Source organism: Pelmatolapia mariae, linkage group LG16_19 (genome assembly GCF_036321145.2).
Source record: "Pelmatolapia mariae isolate MD_Pm_ZW linkage group LG16_19, Pm_UMD_F_2, whole genome shotgun sequence".
Classification (NCBI taxonomy): Eukaryota; Metazoa; Chordata; class Actinopteri; order Cichliformes; family Cichlidae; genus Pelmatolapia; species Pelmatolapia mariae.
The window spans coordinates 55,635,960-55,650,431 of NC_086241.1; the positions used below are offsets into that span (position 1 = coordinate 55,635,960).

At 41.2% G+C, this 14,472-nt stretch overlaps 1 protein-coding gene across 3 annotated transcripts in view; it reads right to left on the bottom strand.

Annotated features, from left to right (window-relative positions):
* Positions 1-1,525: 1,525 nt before the first annotated feature.
* fermt2 (FERM domain containing kindlin 2) overlaps positions 1,526-14,472 on the bottom strand; it is a 41,065-nt gene continuing 28,118 nt past the window's right edge. For 2 of the 3 annotated variants that reach the window (XM_063498953.1, XM_063498952.1), the window contains exons 5-16: positions 13,056-13,281; positions 12,826-12,928; positions 12,340-12,447; positions 10,262-10,396; positions 9,661-9,710; positions 8,956-9,080; positions 8,655-8,761; positions 8,358-8,573; positions 5,899-5,919; positions 4,511-4,635; positions 4,233-4,374; positions 1,526-3,868 (exon numbers count right to left, since the gene is read on the bottom strand). In XM_063498953.1, coding sequence (XP_063355023.1) covers positions 3,695-3,868; positions 4,233-4,374; positions 4,511-4,635; positions 5,899-5,919; positions 8,358-8,573; positions 8,655-8,761; positions 8,956-9,080; positions 9,661-9,710; positions 10,262-10,396; positions 12,340-12,447; positions 12,826-12,928; positions 13,056-13,281 — 1,532 coding nt within the window. In that variant the 3' untranslated portion in view covers positions 1,526-3,694. The remainder of the gene's footprint in view (positions 3,869-4,232; positions 4,375-4,510; positions 4,636-5,898; positions 5,920-8,357; positions 8,574-8,654; positions 8,762-8,955; positions 9,081-9,660; positions 9,711-10,261; positions 10,397-12,339; positions 12,448-12,825; positions 12,929-13,055; positions 13,282-14,472) is intronic. The other variant, XM_063498954.1, reaches the window with a different exon arrangement.

The following is a 14,472-nucleotide window of genomic DNA, read 5'->3' on the forward strand; positions in this document are numbered from 1 at the left end:
CGAGTGCTCAGTGAATACCTCAGGCAGCAGAAACCCAAGAAAGAGGAGGGAGACGAGGAACCATCATGGAAGGACAGGCCCCTGCACGGTATGTACCACCGGCAGATAGAGGAGGTGGCTGATATCCAGAAATCCTACCAGTGGCTGGACAAAGCTGGACTGAAAGACAGCACAGAGGCACTAATCATGGCAGCACAAGAACAAGCTCTGAGTACAAGATCCATAGAGGCTGGGGTCTATCACACCAGGCAAGACCCCAGGTGCAGGCTGTGTAAAGATGCCCCAGAGACAATCCAGCACTTAACAGCAGGGTGCAAGATGCTAGCAGGCAAGGCATACATGGAGCGCCATAACCAAGTGGCCAGCATAGTATACAGAAACATCTGTGCCGAGTATGGCCTGGAAGTTCCAGGTCAAAATGGGAGACGCCCCCAAGGGTGGTGGAGAATGACCGAGCTAAGATCCTGTGGGACTTCCAGATACAGACGGACAAAATGGTGGTGGCTAACCAACCGGACATAGTGGTGGTAGACAAACAGAAGAAGACGGCTGTAGTGATCGATGTAGCGGTTCCGAATGACAGCAACATCAGAAAGAAGGAACACGAGAAGCTGGAGAAATACCAAGGGCTCAGAGAAGAGCTCGAGAGGATGTGGAGGGTGAAGGTAACGGTGGTCCCCGTGGTAATCGGAGCACTAGGTGCGGTGACTCCCAAGCTAGGCGAGTGGCTCCAGCAGATCCCGGGAACAACATCAGAGATCTCTGTCCAGAAGAGCGCAGTCCTGGGAACAGCTAAGATACTGCGCAGGACCCTCAAGCTCCCAGGCCTCTGGTAGAGGACCCGAGCTTGAAGGATAAACCGCGAGATGGGTGTTTTTCTTTCTTTTTTTTTTTATACATACATATATATATGAAAAAGGTTTACTATTCAAAACAAACGCTAATATTAATGTGAGAAAAGAAAAAAACTAAGAGACAGTGCAGCTACTCCTGCTTAATGGTTTACTATCGCATTTCCGACAATTAAGCTAACATAAACATTACTGTACAAACATTAACATTAACACGGTATCAACGGGACGTACTAACTTAACTCCCTAAACCTAACCCATTAAGAGTTGACGTCACAGCTCCAGGGTGCTCGTGCACTGCAGTAGTGATGTCGTGGTAGGAAAGCTCCACCTTACACAGTCTGTTTGTTTACTGTGAAATGTTTTCACTTTTTAAACAATCTTTTTCCATTTCCTTCCTTCTTCGTTTTGCCGTTCGCGCTAGTTTCTTCTTTGTTAGTATTGAGTGCAGTCTTAGCAGAATATAGGCAATACTGTCCCCATAGCTTACTGCAGTGTATTGCAAGTACAAGAAACACACTTGTGGGTTTTTTTTTTTTCAGAATAGGTGTCGACAACGAATTTTTATGATCGACGTCGCAGACCTTGTTGCAGCCTTAATGTCATATTTTACTTTTGTGCAAATGTTATATTGTAATAGCAAATTATGTCAAATCAAGGACAGATACGAGTAATTAAATAAAAATTATTTTATTCATTTTTTTTAAATAAATGCATTTTTACAGTCAGAAAACAGAACAGCAGGACATGCACTGCTACTCTTGACACTGAAGGCAAACAAAAAGTCAGAGAAATTAAAAATTAACAGAACAGACTTAGTTTTCGCTTACCTCTGTTCTTTTTTTTTTTGTTTTTGTTTTTGTTTTGCTGATTTGTCCCCAAACTCCAGGGTCTCTCCTTCATATGGACATTATTAAATTGCACACTTCAATTGTGTCAAATACCAGACAAATAGTACGTAGTGAAGTAACCTAAAATGGCATAGAGTCAAACTTGCAGCAAAAAAAGCACATCAATGTCAATGTCAGTTCTTTTTTTAAATCAGCTAAAAATGACAGAGCTACAAATGGAAATGTAGAAGAGAAAGCAGAAATGGGGGGGGGGGGGGGGACAGGGCACAGTGAAAAAGGCTTGTGTATCTGTATTTTAGAAAAATATATATACTCAACAGAACTTCTTAACCAAACCTGGACTTTGAGACTAGTGTTATCTTCATATATATTCACATATATCTTCATCTGAAACTCAGTAAGACTACAACATGAGGAGGCACATTTACTACACGTGTTGACAGATGGCTTACCTGCAAACCCCCAAAATGCAGAAAAACAAAACAAAACTGTACAATTCTATAAAAATGTTTGTGTTTTTTTTACATTAGTTACAAAAAAAATACTTCATTTACTGATCCTTCATACTGAGGACAGAACAAAAAAAGTTTGCATATTTATTTTTTAAACTCTGTGACCTTTTGCTGGTGTGTACTGATAATAACGATAACAACAATAATAATAATAGTAATAATACTATATGGTGTGACAAACAAAACAGCGTTAATGTAAAAGCCAGTACAAGGGATATGTGATAATGTCCCTCCTGTTATGTAGTGTACATGCACTACGCTATGAGACATCAGTGGTTTCAGATCTGAGGATGCTGTTCAAAGCTGACCTAAAACTGTGGTCAGAAAAAGAGCCATAAACAGATGTGTTAATGCTCTCTGGCACAAAATCTGTGCACTTTAAGCTTTGTCTAAACAGAAGACTGCTTACAGTTTGGAAAATATAAAAAGACATCATGTTTTAAAGGCATGTTAATTACCTTAGTTGAACATTCTAACTGAAAATTTTTACACCTTGCTTTAAAAAAAAAACCTAGTAGGTGGTTGTAGTCAGCGCTACACTCTATCAACATTTCTGCAGCAAGGACATTTACATCAGCCGGAAACCAGATAACTCAAACCCACTTGATGCTCATGCTGTCGCACTGAACTGTAGTGTGCTCTCATTTTTAGCGGTCTATTAAATACAGAGTACATCTCACAATGTCAAACCTGTCAGCTAAAACATAATCAACAAGAGCGACTCAACAGAAAGGACACAAGTTGTGAGGCAACGACAAAAATCAGAAGCAAAAAAATAAACGGAAAGTTCAGGACAGCTAATTCATAAACAGGACTATATACTGCACAAGTGCACTTACACATGACTTCAAAGAAAAACCTTTCACAGAGTGGACAGGATGGACATGCAGATCTGATCGATTGACCTCTGCTGTTATAGATACTCTTGATAACCATCTTTTAGGATGAGTAACTGTAGGTCCCTGAGGCACTACAATTACATTTTTATCTACGTTTTTATGTCAGCCTCTTTAGTCCAGTTCCAAAAGAGAGAGAAAAAAGGAAAGTGAATAAGGAGTGGGGAAAAAAAGATTCTTTGGGATTTATTCTGACGTTTGATTGGTGTTAAAGGGTTGTCATGGACGTAAGTTGGTGGCCAGTCCAGGAGGAGAGGAGACAGGTGGTTATAGGACAACAGACAAACTTAGGTTTCTGCTCAACCACTGGAGTTCATCTGAACTGCATCCACCACAATATTAGTGTTGCAACAAATGACCTTGTCAGCATTAATGCAAAAAAAAACCCTCCAAAAAACTATGACCTTAAAAATAGTGTCAGCCATGGCAATAGTCATGCTGCTCTGGGCTTTTCAGCGCAGACCTAAACAATTAAAAAGAAAAAGTAAAATAAATTCATACATTGAGGTTTCCCCCCGACCTCCAGCCACTCCCCCTCCTGGCCCCTGACCTACAATCATTGAACCCTGGCAGCCTGGAACAGCTCAGACCCAGCCGCTTGTCAGCTTATAGAACATTTCCTCATCTAGAGACTCATTCTGGTCCTTGGCACGCGTGGACAGGAAGATGTAGCCACCAATGAACTCGTGGACCACCTTACAGTCCACTTCGGCGCAGATGAATGAAAGACTGGGCTCGTCTGCAAATTCCACAGTCACCTGTGCACACAGAGCATGTCACATCAGTCACATCAGTCGTCCTTTGGCTGACATAGTCGTTTTATATGTGTGATCAGCTAAGCTAACATCACAACAAGCAATGCAAAGAACTTTCACTGTTGACTTCCACCCTTTTTACTAGATTAATAGATCACCAAATTCAAGTTATTCACTTAATTATCAAACACAATTAAGCAAACCAGAAAAATAAATCCAAAAAGGTTAAAAAGAAACTAAATTTGCCTCTTCTGTTTTATAACACTGTGTTAATTTTGTATCTGATCGAATCAGTGTGTCTGCCATATTCCAATAATGTTTTTAAGAAGGTAATACTAAAGGTAAAGCAGTTATGTGGGTTTCCTACCATCTTGATCTCCCAGTTGACGTTCCACTGTTTCATGTTGCTAAAGCGCCATGTCTTGATGGCATCTCCGGTGCTGGCGTCCATCCGGATCAAACGATTATAAGTGATACCGATCAGCTCCTCCCGCTTTCCACCCTGGAACCTGCAAAGAAGAAAAGAGTTAGAATCTATTGTGAAATGAAAGTGTGTAGATACAATGACTAAATATGTGACTGTCAGTATGTGTGATGAGTTTTTTTGGATGAAGACACATCTTTAGTCAGTTGTTACAAACATACTTTGCAAGGAAATGAGTGATCCCAAACTCAGGAAGGGACTGCCATGCCTGGATAAAGCGCATCTTGGCCTCGATGAGACTCATTTGGGCCACATTCTGGTGGGCTTCAAGAATCCGGGCTGAAATCTGACAGAAACAAAACCGCACTCATTACACACATGACCTTTTTTAAAAAAAATGTATTTTTTATTTACTCCCACCATTTAAAGTATTCACAAACAGACACACTAATGACTGTAAACAAATGCATCCCACACACCACAGTCTAACAACCCAATGCACCAGTTTAACACACACCCAAAGTGTAAACAAGCTGTGGTTAACCCCATAAAGCTTTCAGAGCAGGGTGCCAATAACCAGTGAACGTTCACAGTGAATGTCTACTACGTACAGCTAGAAAACAATTATGAATCCGAGTCTGCTTTAGAGCCCAGACTGAGGTTAATGAGCCAACTTAAGGAAGCTTTCAGGGTGAACTGTGTGAATTGGCATGCATGTATTCACACATGTGTGCCTCCCTCCAGTGGTGCTACACGATTCTTAAGGCTGTAACCTAAACCTTACCATGAGCACAGGAGCAGAAAGTCAAAATGACCACATAACACAAAACAAGGATTCTACCATTTCTGTCAGTACACTTAGAGAATCAGTAGTTTCAGTTAATGTGAGTTCAGCCACACTTAAACTCCCCTAAAGATAAGTAATCCATCATGGACTGATCATTTTATACATTAAAAAGGTTGCAGTGAAGCTGCCTGAACATCACAGCTTCTCTAATGCACTTGAAAAGCTTTAGTGGTCTCTGCCGGACTGCATTACAATAAAATACGTAAATTAGATTTACTGTGATGGATCACTTACCTTCAGCAGTCTGGTCTCAGCTTTACATATATTATAAATACATGAACTAAAATAAGCATCTAACTAAAGGCTAAACATATTATTAAAAAAAGAAAGAAAGAATAAAATACATTAAACCATTCATCAGTCTAAAAACATTTTCACAAGGGTCTGCTCTATTACATCAGTGAGGCTAATGTTAAGTACTGCATATGGACTGTGTGTTAAATGAGCTAAAACATGCAAAAGACCTGCATGGTCCATTTGTTTCACTCAGTCTGCATATTTATAGCTTATAGCCCCACACCACACAGATGCTCACCTGATACAGTTATGTGTTACTTTCTTATCTTGTACACCCCAAAGAACACCGTTAGAGTTAATAACAAGTGACATACAGAAACTATACCATCTACTCTACTATGGCGGCCACTATGACTTGCTATAGTTATTGTTAGGTTTGATAACCCAGATACATAAAGTGTTCAGAGTTCAAACAATCATGCAAGTATCTAAAGCTTAAAACAGCAGCCAGTGGACACAACTTACCAAGTCCCTGATATAGCCTGGCTGAAGAGGAGAGGTAGGTATGGGAAGATAGATGGGAATGAAGGAGATGCATACAGACAGAAGGAATACAAAGTTTGGACAAAGAGAAGAAGACAGTAAGATCACTGTTGAGAGAGGAAAGATAAAAAAACAAAACAAAAACAATGCAGGACATGACTGTAATAACAGAAAGCGGGGAGGAAGGCTGTGGAGCTAAAGGGGCATGCAGTGTTCAGCCAGGAGAAGGAAAGTACAGCTGCAATCAAGGAAATCACACATTTTCAAATAAAGGAAGTGGGCAGTATAACTGCAGATTTCAGGTCTAGATCATGCCTGCCTGTTCTTTGTAGACACAATGAGCCATTAAAAAAAACAAACCAAACCCCCCCCCCCCCCCCCCAAAAGTCAGTTTCTATGTAATATCTTTGTCAACCACAAGATGGCGATGTGTGACAGCAGCAGTGAAAGGTGTTGGGCTTCTCCAAGCTGCAGGCCTTTATTTTCTGTTTAAAATAAACCCATTTATCCAGAAACCACCCTGACTCACGTAATCGCAAAACTCCTGTGTGCGTGTATCCGGCTGGAGATGCAGCACAGAAGTCTACTCTGACAAATCTTGCAACAGGAAGTCCAGTTTAAGGGAGTTGGGGAGGGGCTGCAGCTGGCTAAAGAGTTAATGGGCTTATCCCAGACAGTTTTCCCGCGCAACATTCCCAAGCATGGCTCATTTCCTGATGTCCTACGCCCACTACACATATGTGTGTGTGTGTGTGTGTGTGTGTGTGTGTGTGTGTGTGTGTGTGTGTGTGTGTGTGTGTGTGTGAACAAGGGACTGTACACCATTACGCTTTAATGTTACGCCCAGGGAGATCATCTATTAGACTGTGTTTGAGTGCGAGACTGGATCTGGGCCAGAAAGGCCACAGACAGACACACATCCTGTGCTATTACTACTAATACTCAAAAAAAAAAAAAAAAAAGGGAAAAAAACCTTCCTATTTAAGCTAGCCCCAGTTCCATGCAATTATTTTGCCACAGAGTGTTTCTTTCAGTAGCTTTTCTATAACACCCCCTACCTACCCCCCCACGGCAAAAACAACCCTTATCCATTTCTACATCCCTTTTTTGTCACTGGCCACAACTGCAGCTCTGATTAAGTTATACAGCAAAGATGTAAAAAATGTAAAGAACTCTAAAATAGTGCAGGAAAAGATGAGCCAAAGTGAGCTAGGACTCTTCTCTGTCTCTCAGTGACATCAGGTAAACTGTAGGTTGGGCAGTGACACAGATTTATGGCATTTTTACCTGACACTAAATCAACTCTTTGATTTTATTTATTTTTTTTATCAGTAGGTTTTGTTATAGATGTGGAAGTAATTTCATGTGGGTGACCCCAAATATATTTAAGGGATTTCCTGACTAAACTAAGAAGATAGCAAGTCAGGCTCAAATAGAAAGACAGAACTGAAACTTTAAATTGGAGCTGTTGTAATTCTGGATTAACTGCTGACTTTTAGTACTGCTGTGTGTTTGATCTCTTAATATGCACATTTCCTCTATGAAAGGAGCATTAAAGAGAAACACTGCTTTGTACTGTGGTAACCTATAGCAAGTTTGCAGCACAGACTAACAAAGTCTAACTTCTCCTAGAGTGTCAATAATTTCTATTTCAACTGCTTTTAATAACATTGCTGGTTTCCTATGGTTCGAACCTGCCTAGATCATTTCCTGTTCTACGTCCATTTTTACCCTTTTATTCCCTCATTTCTCTGAGCATTTCTTTCCAGACATCAATGATACTTAAAGTTATGCTTCAGACAATATTTGAGTCGTCACCTGCTGTACCAGCAGCAGCCTCCCAACATCATTCTAGCATCCTAGCACCACTGTATTTTCCTACTACGATATGAACAAATCCAGATTGAGAGAATAAACTACGAGAAGGGAACCCCCTCCCTCACCCATCCCCAACTAACATGACCATGGCAGCCGTGTACTCAGCTGTTCCAGGGTACACAAACACACAAATCTACATAACACTTGAGAACATTCATTGTTAATGATTAAATGTTACACCAGATTATAACGAGGTTTGCTTGTGACCAAAATGCCCAGTCCATAATAACGGGTTTTCTGATCCGTTGCATCTGATATGTATCCATATGACTCTCTGCTCTTTAAGTCCTTTTGTCTACAATCACAGAGCTGAGAACGTGGTGGGTAGAAATGTAGAGAGGAGGAGTAGAGGAACAGGTATTTAAATGCAAGACAACTCAGATGTTAGGAGGACCCCACCTGGAATGAATCAGATGCTTTTCAACCTTTCAACCATGTAATCAGCTTTTCTAAAAACACACACTAGACTAGATGATAACCCTTTTTTTCCCTTACCAAACATTTCTACCATTTTAACCTCCACATTGCTGTAAACAGATCCTAACCTGGACTACACAGCTTACCTGTTTGTTCTTGTACTTCTTCAGGTAGCGCGGAGACACCAGGCATTCTGGGTTGATATCAGTAGCAACTGGTTCAATGGGTAGGTCAGGGTTCATGTGCTGCATCTTAAGGAAGGACAGAATGTTCTGGACCTCCAGGTTGTATGAGCTATCCGCCATGGTCTTCCCCTTGGAGGCCAAGCGGCATGCAGCCATCCAGTGGGCGTACTGTTTCTCCTGGAGATGAAAAGTCATAATTAACCAACTCTAAAAAGGAATAAGACAGCGCATTAAAGGGTGCACCAACTTCAGCCTCACCGTGTCACACCGAAGCCAGATCTCATTCATGCCATCAGCCACAGGGATTAGCAACTTAATGTTGAATTTCTGACCAGAGATGTTAACATCTGGCGTTACCTCACAGCCTACAAATGGAAAAGTATGGTGCAGACAGGAAAAAGAGGTCAAGTGTCAGAGCCTGTTCTTTAGACATGCAACCTCAGATTTTTTTATTGGCAGGGGAAAAATAAATGGGCATGACATTGAGTTTTGTGTGTGTGTGTGTGTGTGTGTGTGTGTGTGTGTGTGTGCTCTTATGCAACTAGGGATGTCTCTGCACCTCTAAGATTCATTTGATGGGAAGGTGTCCCATGTGCCTCCTCTTTACTCTTGTAACAGGAAATTGTGATATCCTTGAATGTGCACCAGTATTGCTTGTAGCCCTTCAATGTCAATTTCTTGGGTCTAGAGAAAAAAAAAAGCAGAAGACATGTCAGAGTTCAGGTGGGAGAAAAAAAGAAAAAAGGAAAAAACAACCATTTTCTTTATTGGTGGTGAGGAGGAACAGTGGGGGAGGGGAGATCATAAGTACAAGGGGGGGGGGGGAGAGAAAAAAGAGAGCTTCTCAAGTGCAGAGTCAGCGAGATGAATAGGAAAGAAGCCAGCACTGTGGAAAACCATTAAAAGAGGAAATGCCTCTTGATATCATACCCCCCAGCATATACATTTTATGAGACAACCACCCAAGGGGCCACCTGCCTGTCAGCAAAGGCTTCAAGCCAAAAATGAATATGATTCAAAAGCTTGGTCCAACTATAATCACTCTAGATTTTTTGCCCAAGAATATTTGCAGGCTGAGCTTTCAGGTTGCCTTTTAAGCTCATAAGAGATAAGAAAAACAGGCAGCAGGCTTACTTGGCCAGAGAATGGTCCCCCCATAGTCACCAGCTTTCGGATAAAATGTAATCTTGCATACACTAACATGCAGTGTTTAGTTGTTTTGCTAATAGTAAAGGTGCATGTAACCTCATGGCATTGGACTTACTTGAAGACTTTAACATAGTCTGCTAGCTCGGGAATAGATGTGATGTCACCCTAGGAGGAAGGGGAAAGCTATTGTTAAAATGAACCTGGAAGACTTTAACATACATACATATATGTAAATAAAAGGAAAGAAAAAAAGGGAAAGGATTAAACACAAAACAATGACCTCACACTTGACTTTGTACATTTTCAATGTCATTGCTCAGCACAGTAAGCTGGCTTCTTATGTAATATCTCAGAAGTCAGTTTCCTCTGATAAGCTGAATACACGTTTCAAGATGGAGCTGTTGTAACAGTAGAGACATATTTTCAGTGGGGCCTTAGAACCCCCACAGCTCTTTGTTAGATGCAGAGCTTTTGAATAACTGTGAAATTTTGCACTTCCAGCAAACTGAAGCGCATTGCATTGTCTTTGTGCGTTTCCTGTCATGTTTATGAGTGCTGATGAAAGGAGACTTCGTCACAAGTAGAAACAAAAGCACCTAACCGATGCCAAGATTTCACAATTGGGAAAAACAAATTCACATAATGACGCCCATTTGGACAAAAAGGATGCAGGCAAGCCCAGTGCACACTCAAGCACCAGTGGTTTTGTCTCATACCAGTGTGTTGGAAGTCTTCCCTCCCTCCAAGGTAATCTCCAGATCTGACAGGGCTGCATCCACTTCATCCACCTCCTTCTCACTATTATTCATGTGGTTGTCTGAAGACATGATTGACAGCTTGTTGATGTGGTACTGAGAATGAAACAAAGCGTGATGCTCTGGTTAAAAGCATGAAACCTGCAATCTATTACTAAAGTTTCCATTCCCTTAAAGCTTCCAGGTTTAAAATAAAACACTTGAGACATGGGGATTTAAAGAAAGTGTGAGGTGGAGATAGACTGTTAGCAGCTTGTTATCTGTTGCACCAACATGGTCAACAGTATTGCTTTTTTCTATAAAGTTTTGCTGTGTGCTACCGGTGCATAAACGCTCCAGCTACATCTTATAAAAAGGAAAAACAATCTGTGATAATTGCCATATAAATACTTTAAGATGTCTTGGCATTTATGTTAGCAAGTGCTGCCAGCATACACCACTGAGTTTACCAGCTATGCTGTTTTTTTGGAAGAAGCTGAAGATAAAGAAAGTTGTCTAAAGAGAAGTGTGCTAAAGTAACTGGTAAAGATTCACTGAGGTCAGGCTGTTATAGGAAATGAAATTGTTTTTACCAAGTGTATACTGAATGTAGGACTGGTGCAAGACTGAAGTAAGAGATTGTTCTCTATTACCAAAAAAACCCCCACAAACAAACCCATCAGTGAGTCACAGATACCAAATTTAGCTTGTAGATAAATGGTATTTATAATGTCACCCCATCAGCAACCCCCACCAATATATGAATGAACAGCTGTCAAGAAAGTGAGCGATACAGTGCAGCGTTTGATAGAGATGTGAGGATTTAGCTGGCTAAGGCTTCATATTGTAGGACAAAGGGCTTGCCATGATGTCCAATCCTCTGGCTCATCTTTAAAAAATGCAACTCTGTGAAGGAGTGTTTCCCATTTTCCTGTTTGTTTGTGTGATCATCAGAGTTACTTATTTATCTGCTGAAGTACTGACTACAACCTGTGTCCCAAGTCCATGACTATGAGGTCAATCACTAATCTTGACCACTGATTACCTCATATTTGAGAACTACCATAGTGATACATCCGGGTGACAGCATGCTAAGTCCAGCCAGCTGCATACCAGAGTTGGACAATCATTGATCTTTATTTAGACCTTAGTATCTGTCAACAGTGAAACCTTAGCTAAAATCCCAGACTGAAACACAGTAGTAGCTACCAAAGTGCTAAAAGATAGGCAGCGACAGTCTACCTACCAGCCCAAACACCCAACTTAGATTAGCATCTCTCCCAGTGCAGTGTAAGAAGAAACCAGTGAAGTGTAATTACAACTGGTCAGACGAAACAAACCTAACACCTCAGAGTGAAAGAGTGGGAAAAGGAATGTGAACAGGTCTACAAGACCTTGTCTTTCTGGGGTGGGTGGTCTGAGGTATGGGGTCCTGTGCTCCAAGATGCCCTATAATTACCCTCAGGGTGAAGACAGGGTGGCGTCCTCAGGTCTTGGCACCCACAGTTTATGAGGGTCAGAAATAGAAGGAACACCACCCCAATGGTACATGAGGAAACCTAGGGGTGTAAAAGAGCTTCAAATCTGTATATCACTCCCATTCGAGCCAATAACCATTCTAGCGACTGTCATTTCTTCTGATCTACTTTGAACTTGTCTCAAAACTCAATAATCCAATGCCACCAGTGCCTTTAAAGTCCACCCAGACCAAAATTGTGTTTCTGTTTTACCAAGAGTCACGTAATAATTCTTGGGTTCAAACTGTTTGACGAGTACACTTCTGTAATAAGAACCTCTCTTTAAATCTAAAAGCCTAAGTACTTTGTTATTAGTATGAACTAAATAGGAAACAATACACAATAGTGAAGATTTAGCCTGCATGCTGCAACAGGGCTTTCAGCATTATAGCTTCACTCTGAGCTGCAATCCTACCCAATTCATTACCTTGAAGCTGAGAAGAAAGCGTGCCTTCCACCCAATAAAAAAAGGTCAGCGTTTCTTTAAATTTCGTACTTTGCCAACTTAAACTGTATCAGTACGCAAACACTCAGCTTTCTTACCTGGAGGGCAGCAAACATCATCATTTCCTCCTCTGTGCATTCAATTTCCTCCAGGAGAATGGCCCACTTGGCCTGTTCATAGAGCTGGTTCACTCGAATGGCATCATACTGTGGGCACATCAAACCATATTATTGAGCAAACTGGACAACTTTGAATCCAGTGATGTCAAAGGTAAAGGTTGTATGTGATTAATGATACAAAAGTATCAAATAACTAGTCTTTCAAACGCCCCATTCAGGTCATCGGTACCAGATATAGACCATGGCCTGTAGAACGTAAGCTCTACAGGCCAGTGTTAAAAAAAATATTTTAACCCAAATCATGCCAACTAATGGCTGGATGTATGCCTGCTTACTTTATGATTATAATAACTTATATCTGGTGCTTTTAGAATACGATGATACAGAGCTATTCAGCATGGCAGGTTCTCAATAATTATCTCAACTGACTACAATGTGCTGTAGTGCTTTTTCTGTGTGATTTACCTTTGGATTGAGGTCAAAGAAGCTGTGATATTTAAACCTCAGCAGCAGCACCTCATTCTCCTTTACATCCTGCTCCATGAGAGACCTGGATGAGTCCAGCCACCTGTACAAAAAGTGATTACAGCTAATTAGAATATGTTATTTTTTCACACAACATGAAAGCAGTCTCTTGTAAATGTCGTCTGTTAACGACCTTTTTTAACTAAACCACTAAGCAAAGTTTAACTCACCCCTGATTGATTTTGGCTTTGTCCAGCAGGGACTGGGGCTTGTACAGTTTGACCAGAATGTCTGGTGAGGAGATTGGCTGGCTCACAGCAAGGATGCTGGGATTGCCCTCTGACAGGGGACTGTCTCCGAACCAGGCGGAAGTTGGTGACAAAGGGCTGCCGTCCCTTGAGTCATAGGTGGGGGTCATGGTCTTACTGTATAAGCCTGGACTAGAGTAGATGCTCCCTGAAAAAAGATAACCATCAGTTATTCCCTTGCGGAGCCAGAAATACAAACCTAACACAAAAAACTTCCAAATACTGACACTCACAATCAAGTTAAGTACACATAAGTCACTAACACAGCATTGAGGGGGAAGAGTGAAGACTTCTCAGCACACGCAAATGCAGCCTAGCCTGACCAGTTAGTGGTCAAAAACACCATGTGACTACCAGCACAAACTTTGCAGATGAGTGACTTCAACACCACCCTCCTGCTGATGGTGGGGTAGATGTTGATCAGCATGCAGATGATGCACAACATGATCAGGTTTACCCATTTACTTACAGACCAAAAGAAAAACCAGCAGGAATGCACTGCACACAGCAAACTACAGCACAATTTACCCACGAGAAAGAGAGAGAGTACAAAAATATTGGAGGAGAATACATTGAATATCTTTTAAACATGTTAAAGGAATATAACTAAATAAAAAAACCTTTGATAAACTAAGTGTCTAAGCAACTTAAATGCTGTGTTATATGTATATTTGGTCTGCAGTGTTTTAATTTGGGAGTCTGGCTACAAACAAAAGCCCCCAAAGTGAAGTTATTTGCATTTCCTGTTAGTCCAAGTTCCAAAGTATTTTCATTCCCCTCCATTCCAACTCTCCCTCTGTAGGGTCAAGCAACACTGGCTAAACCATTAAACCCCTTCTGAAATCAGGAAGTGGGCTTGGTTTCTGTATGTGAGTGTGCATGTGGATGTTTATGTTTGCAAACTGAGGTCATGAGAACATGTTGCTGGCTATGGCCTCCCCTTCCTTGTGGGGGAGGATGATCAGTGGTTCTTTCAAGGTTTTCCTCCTAATGCAAAGTTCATCAGGTCAAGAAGACTTATCCTATCACCCGTAGGGTCCCCTGGGGAATGCCAAATATCTAGGGAAAATGTGTATAAATTGAAAGCTGGAGTTCCATTAATAACACAAAGGAGGCTCCTCCATCCTGTTTATTGAATCTCCAATGCTGGTGCAAAAACAAAGAATGCTAACATGACTTTACTCGCTAATACTCCCACACTAGAGATTCATATAGAGCTTAGATGGAAGGAGCAGGACCACCATCAGCTGTTGAGACTACGAGTAAACCATGAGATGGTGGTCAATAAATGAACTGTCATGGATTTGGTTTTTACAGCGCTCCTGTGTGGGCTGCTATT